This window comes from Osmerus mordax, chromosome 20, assembly GCF_038355195.1.
Source record: "Osmerus mordax isolate fOsmMor3 chromosome 20, fOsmMor3.pri, whole genome shotgun sequence".
In the NCBI taxonomy this organism is placed as follows: domain Eukaryota; kingdom Metazoa; phylum Chordata; class Actinopteri; order Osmeriformes; family Osmeridae; genus Osmerus; species Osmerus mordax.
In genome coordinates this window covers 7,032,483-7,037,141 of record NC_090069.1, presented here as the reverse complement: position 1 = coordinate 7,037,141, position 4,659 = coordinate 7,032,483, and the positions used below count along the sequence as shown (strand labels likewise).

At 38.5% G+C, this 4,659-nt stretch overlaps 1 protein-coding gene across 1 annotated transcript; it reads left to right on the top strand.

The window, feature by feature from the left end:
- Nucleotides 1-676: 676 nt before the first annotated feature.
- Nucleotides 677-4,099, top strand: reep5 (receptor accessory protein 5). The gene is made up of 5 exons (XM_067258494.1): nucleotides 677-886; nucleotides 1,135-1,228; nucleotides 2,495-2,633; nucleotides 3,133-3,301; nucleotides 3,738-4,099. Exons 1-5 carry the CDS (start codon nucleotides 769-771, stop codon nucleotides 3,785-3,787), a joined length of 570 nt encoding a protein of 189 aa, XP_067114595.1. The 5' UTR covers nucleotides 677-768; the 3' UTR covers nucleotides 3,788-4,099.
- Nucleotides 4,100-4,659: the final 560 nt, after the last annotated feature.

Genomic DNA, 4,659 nt, shown 5'->3' with positions numbered 1-4,659 from the left:
TGGAGAGCTCACTGAATGCTGTCTCTGGTGTCCATTTTTACTCCTGTGTTACAGCTCAGGGGAACAAGCTTCATTTATATGCATCTGTATGTTTCACTTATTGAACAAATACATTCTAATTCTATTCAGTTTTGTTCGGCTTGATGTAGCGTCCATTATCTGGGTCGTAGGTACTTGAGAGAGGCGGCGCCTTCCAGCGAGGGGGCAGAGCTTCGGCTCCTTCGGGCAACACGCCTGAAGGATTTTCTCACGATTTCAAAGCCTAATTTAAAATACTTGTCGTTGTTTTTTTTCCATTTGAATTTGGATGGGTAGTTAATAACACATTTTTCTGTGGTGTGGTAAACTTAAAACTCGTTTTCAATGGCACTTTACAGGATCTTTAAGATGTAATTTCATGTGCTCTTGGGGGCCCGCTTAGTTCGCTTATGCCTTGCCTTTTACCATACTTGCATTAGACTAAAAAAATAAAGCCAAATAACCATAGGCCTACATTATTCATGTTTATATGTACCAACGACAATATGGGGGAAATATGGTTTGCCAGAGAAACGTAATGTGAGGTGAATAAGAAAAAAAAATGTCATTTCGCACTGTCATCAACGCAAGGCAGGGTGTGGCTGCAGACATTTTGCAGTGACGTACGGTTCAACGTGTTTCTGACAATCTGCTCCATCTTTAGTTTTCTAAGCTTGGAGTTGAATGGGTGTCGCAGTTCCGTTGTCAACTTCATATTTTAATAGAATTACATAGGACGAAACAGCAACCATGGCACATGGATTAAAAGAAAGATTTGATACGTTTTTGCAGGAAAAGAATCTTCTGACAGATACCTTGGCAAAGATCGAGGTAAAAACCGGAGTAAACAGGTCGTATATCGCAATTGGTAAGAATGTGTTTGTCCATTGGAAAAACTAAGAATGCACAAGGGTCCTTTTTTTATTGAGAATGCTGACGGAATGGTGTTAAAAGCCAGTTTCGGCCAGTGGTACAGAATGTTTGATCTCAATTAAAAAGTTAAAGTCTATACATGTATTTAATTGGATCTGTCTGAATAAATGTGATTCGATGTGATCGTGATCTGTGACTCTATTTTGATTTGAAAACATTAATCTATAGGTTTCTTATTTGCAGTTATCATTGCCATCATCGCACTTTATCTGGTTATTGGCTATGGAGCCTCCCTATTGTGCAATCTTATTGGATTCGTCTATCCAGCTTACATATCGTGAGTAGGTCTATATTCTTGTGAAGCTATCATGTTGTAGGGGCCTAGCGTATAATTTTTTTTTCTAAATCCAATATCGGAGCAATCAACAAAGACGTACGTCATCCCAACCCACCGCTACCCTCCATCATCCAGTAGCCTATAGTTATTTATTGCAATTACTTATTTGTAACATTGTAGCCTAGATATTAACCAATTTTATTACACATTTCTAAGCAGTTTTGGTATGCACTGTCAGATTTGTATAGGGCTACATTTAATGTTATATTGTAAAACGAATGAAAAGGTTAGGTAAAAGGTTGTTTATGTAACTATAGTGTAAGCTAGTCGTGCTTGCGAGTCAGAGGTCTTTGGATCAAGTAGGCTACCAGTGAGGGGCAAAGATCGGGAAGACTGACGAGCCGCGAGACACGTTAGTCAACCTAGTAGTCTCATATTCTGCACTACATTATGCAGAATATGAGAAAGTCACTCATGTCACAGCATGTTACCATGGCGATAAATACTGACAAATGGAGCATTTGACTGGTTAATCATGTGATCCTGTTATGAGTCATGGCCTTGCGTGTGGAGTGTTCTAGCTTCACTGCCCAAGTTAAAACAGTGTCACATATAGAGGATATCAAATTACCCTCTCTAATTTCTCGAAGTGTCTACCGGACACAACACATGACACATGACAGCTCTGCAGATAAGAGTGCTTATATATTGTCTTGGAACTTGTATGAATGGATGTTTCAAGTTGAAACTACTCTTGCAGTGTCTGTTAAAAGAAAGTAAGCACAGATAAGAAAATGCTGAGATAGACCATAGTCAACCCATGCCTAACCACAAAACTTTAAGTGACTTACTATAATTGGAATTGTGGAGAAGTGAAATATTTAAATAATCAGTAGAATTGTAGCCAACAGAAGACATTTCCGTTATGACTTAATTCATCAAATTAGTTCAGTTTTGGACTAGTTTAGTCATGGACTTCTAGTGCTACTGTAGTTAAAAAATTGACTTTTTGAGGACAAGAATAGAATCTTCTTATTACTGTTATTTTACCTTCTAAACATTGGTACTTTGCACCAAAATTACCACAGATTTTTTTGCTTGGTTGGTCATGGAATGTGGAAAGTCTTTGTAACATAACTGTAGTAGTTTAATAGTGAAATACATGCGTGTGTGTTTTGCTTGTGTTTCAAACTGAGGTTGATATGTGACACCCTTATAAAGCATGTCGTTTTCTGTGTAATTGTGACAGACTCTTTTATATTTCAGGATCAAAGCCATCGAGAGTGCAACCAAAGAGGACGACACAAAATGGCTGACTTACTGGGTGGTGTATGGAGTCTTCAGTGTGTCCGAGTTTTTTGCTGACATCTTCCTGTCCTGGTTCCCCTTCTATTATATTGGAAAGGTAATGCAGGTGTTGAAAAAACTTGCAAAGTATCGCTGTCGATTATTTGATGAGTTAGCTTGGCCATACTCGTAAAATGTACTATCTGTGTCTAAAGATGAGGTCAGCATGAGTAATTTGTAGAGGAAAGTACCTGTTGCTGTGTATAAAGCTACTTTTACCACCCTTTACATAACATTCTGCTTGTGAATTATAATACTAATAATGCTTAATTTGTAGACGGCCACTGAAGAAAATATATAAATAAATAATCATGTTCCAGTACTTAGTAGTAGAAGCATACATACTTTATGTATAGAAGCATACATAAAGAAATCACAGCATTACAGAGTTTCTAGAATATCTCAGTCACCTTGTTTCATATCTTGTGTTGGCATATCAGCGTCTCCTTAATCAGCCACATTAAATAATTAAATGGAGCTCTCACAGAGTCTTTTATGCTTAACTGCATTTCTGGAAAGGCAGGGTTGTTTTACTGGTTTTTGGTTCCCTTGCCTAGAGCGCTTTCCTGGTTTGGTGTATGGCCCCCACTCCCTCCAATGGGTCCATTCAGATCTACACACGGATCATACGCCCTGTCTTCCTCAAGAATGAGGCCAAGATTGACAACGTGGTGAAGGACCTCAAGGACAAGGCATCAGAGGCAGCTGATAAGTTCAAAGATGAAGGTAAGACCAACTGTCAGCATATGTTTTGACGAGTCTCAGAAACCCAACTGTATACAAATGTTTTTGAGTCTCTTTGAATTACATACAAACATAACCTTTTTTGGGGGGGAAAAGCAATCTTCACACAATATATTCTGCATTCTGTCAGATAGAGAAAGGAAGAAGCTGATCTTGTTCTTTGCTTAACCTTAAAAGGTATTAATAAATATGCTGTATCTTCTCTCACAAATGTTTGCATAATGTTGGAGCTATTACTCCAAGTATGTAAGATACAGATTATACCAGGAAGGTTTTGATACGTACATACAGTATGTCCTGTCAATTAATCCCGTCAAATCGGGATAAGAAGTGGTCTACCAACAAAACAGTTAAAATTAATTTAAATTCATGGTTAGGTTGGCCTGTAGCATCTAAGTGTTATATTTTTGCCTTACAGCAAAGAAAGCTACAGCAAACATCATTTTTGAGGAGAAAAAGAGCTCCTAGATTCAACCGAAGGATAAAAGTTATCTTTCAACAGAACCATCTCTGAAGTGGACTGTGAAACAACCGAATAAATGTTGCCTTTGAATTTTTGTTATTATTTTATAAATTATATCAGAACGGTAGTATATTGATCTTGCACACTTTGTCTGTAAAAACTTAAATCAATGGTAATGTTATTCTCAAGTGAACTAAGCCATTTCCCTGAGACAACTGAAAAGCCTTTAACTTCAAATACCTTTAATCTAATCAAAGCCTGCAATGTGTTCCCTCCCTGCAATGCTTTATGTAACCAAATAAAGAAATGTGCTGTTATCTTGTCATTGTTCATGTCCATCCTTGGTAGGATGTAGCGCAAAGGCATTGTGAAAATTTGGTGACATTCTTTCTGTAGTTCCTTTAAAGGCAGGGTTGGTACATTTTGCGAACCTAGCAATTTTAACTTGAGTTGGAAAGGATTCAAACCAAAATATCCTATCCCCTCCTCCCGTCATCCTATCCCCTCCTCCCGCTGCATGGTTACTGCTGGGAGACAGCCTGTCCAGTTGTTTTGTTCGGTCTGAATGTCGCCCAATCATTAATTTCGGTCTGAACTACATTTACATTTAGTCATTTTAGCAGACGCTCTTATCCAGAGCGACTTACAGTAAGTACAGGGACATTCCCCCCGAGGCAAGTAGGGTGAAGTGCCTTGCCCAAGGACACAACGTCAGTTGGCATGACCGGGAATCGAACTAGTAACCTTCGGATTACTAGCCCGATTCCCTCACCGCTCAGCCACCTGACTCCCAACTAAATGATTGGTTGTGTTTATTACAGTCCTGCAATGCCCACAGATAATGGATTTATTTAATTTCACTGGTAAACCTTTTGAG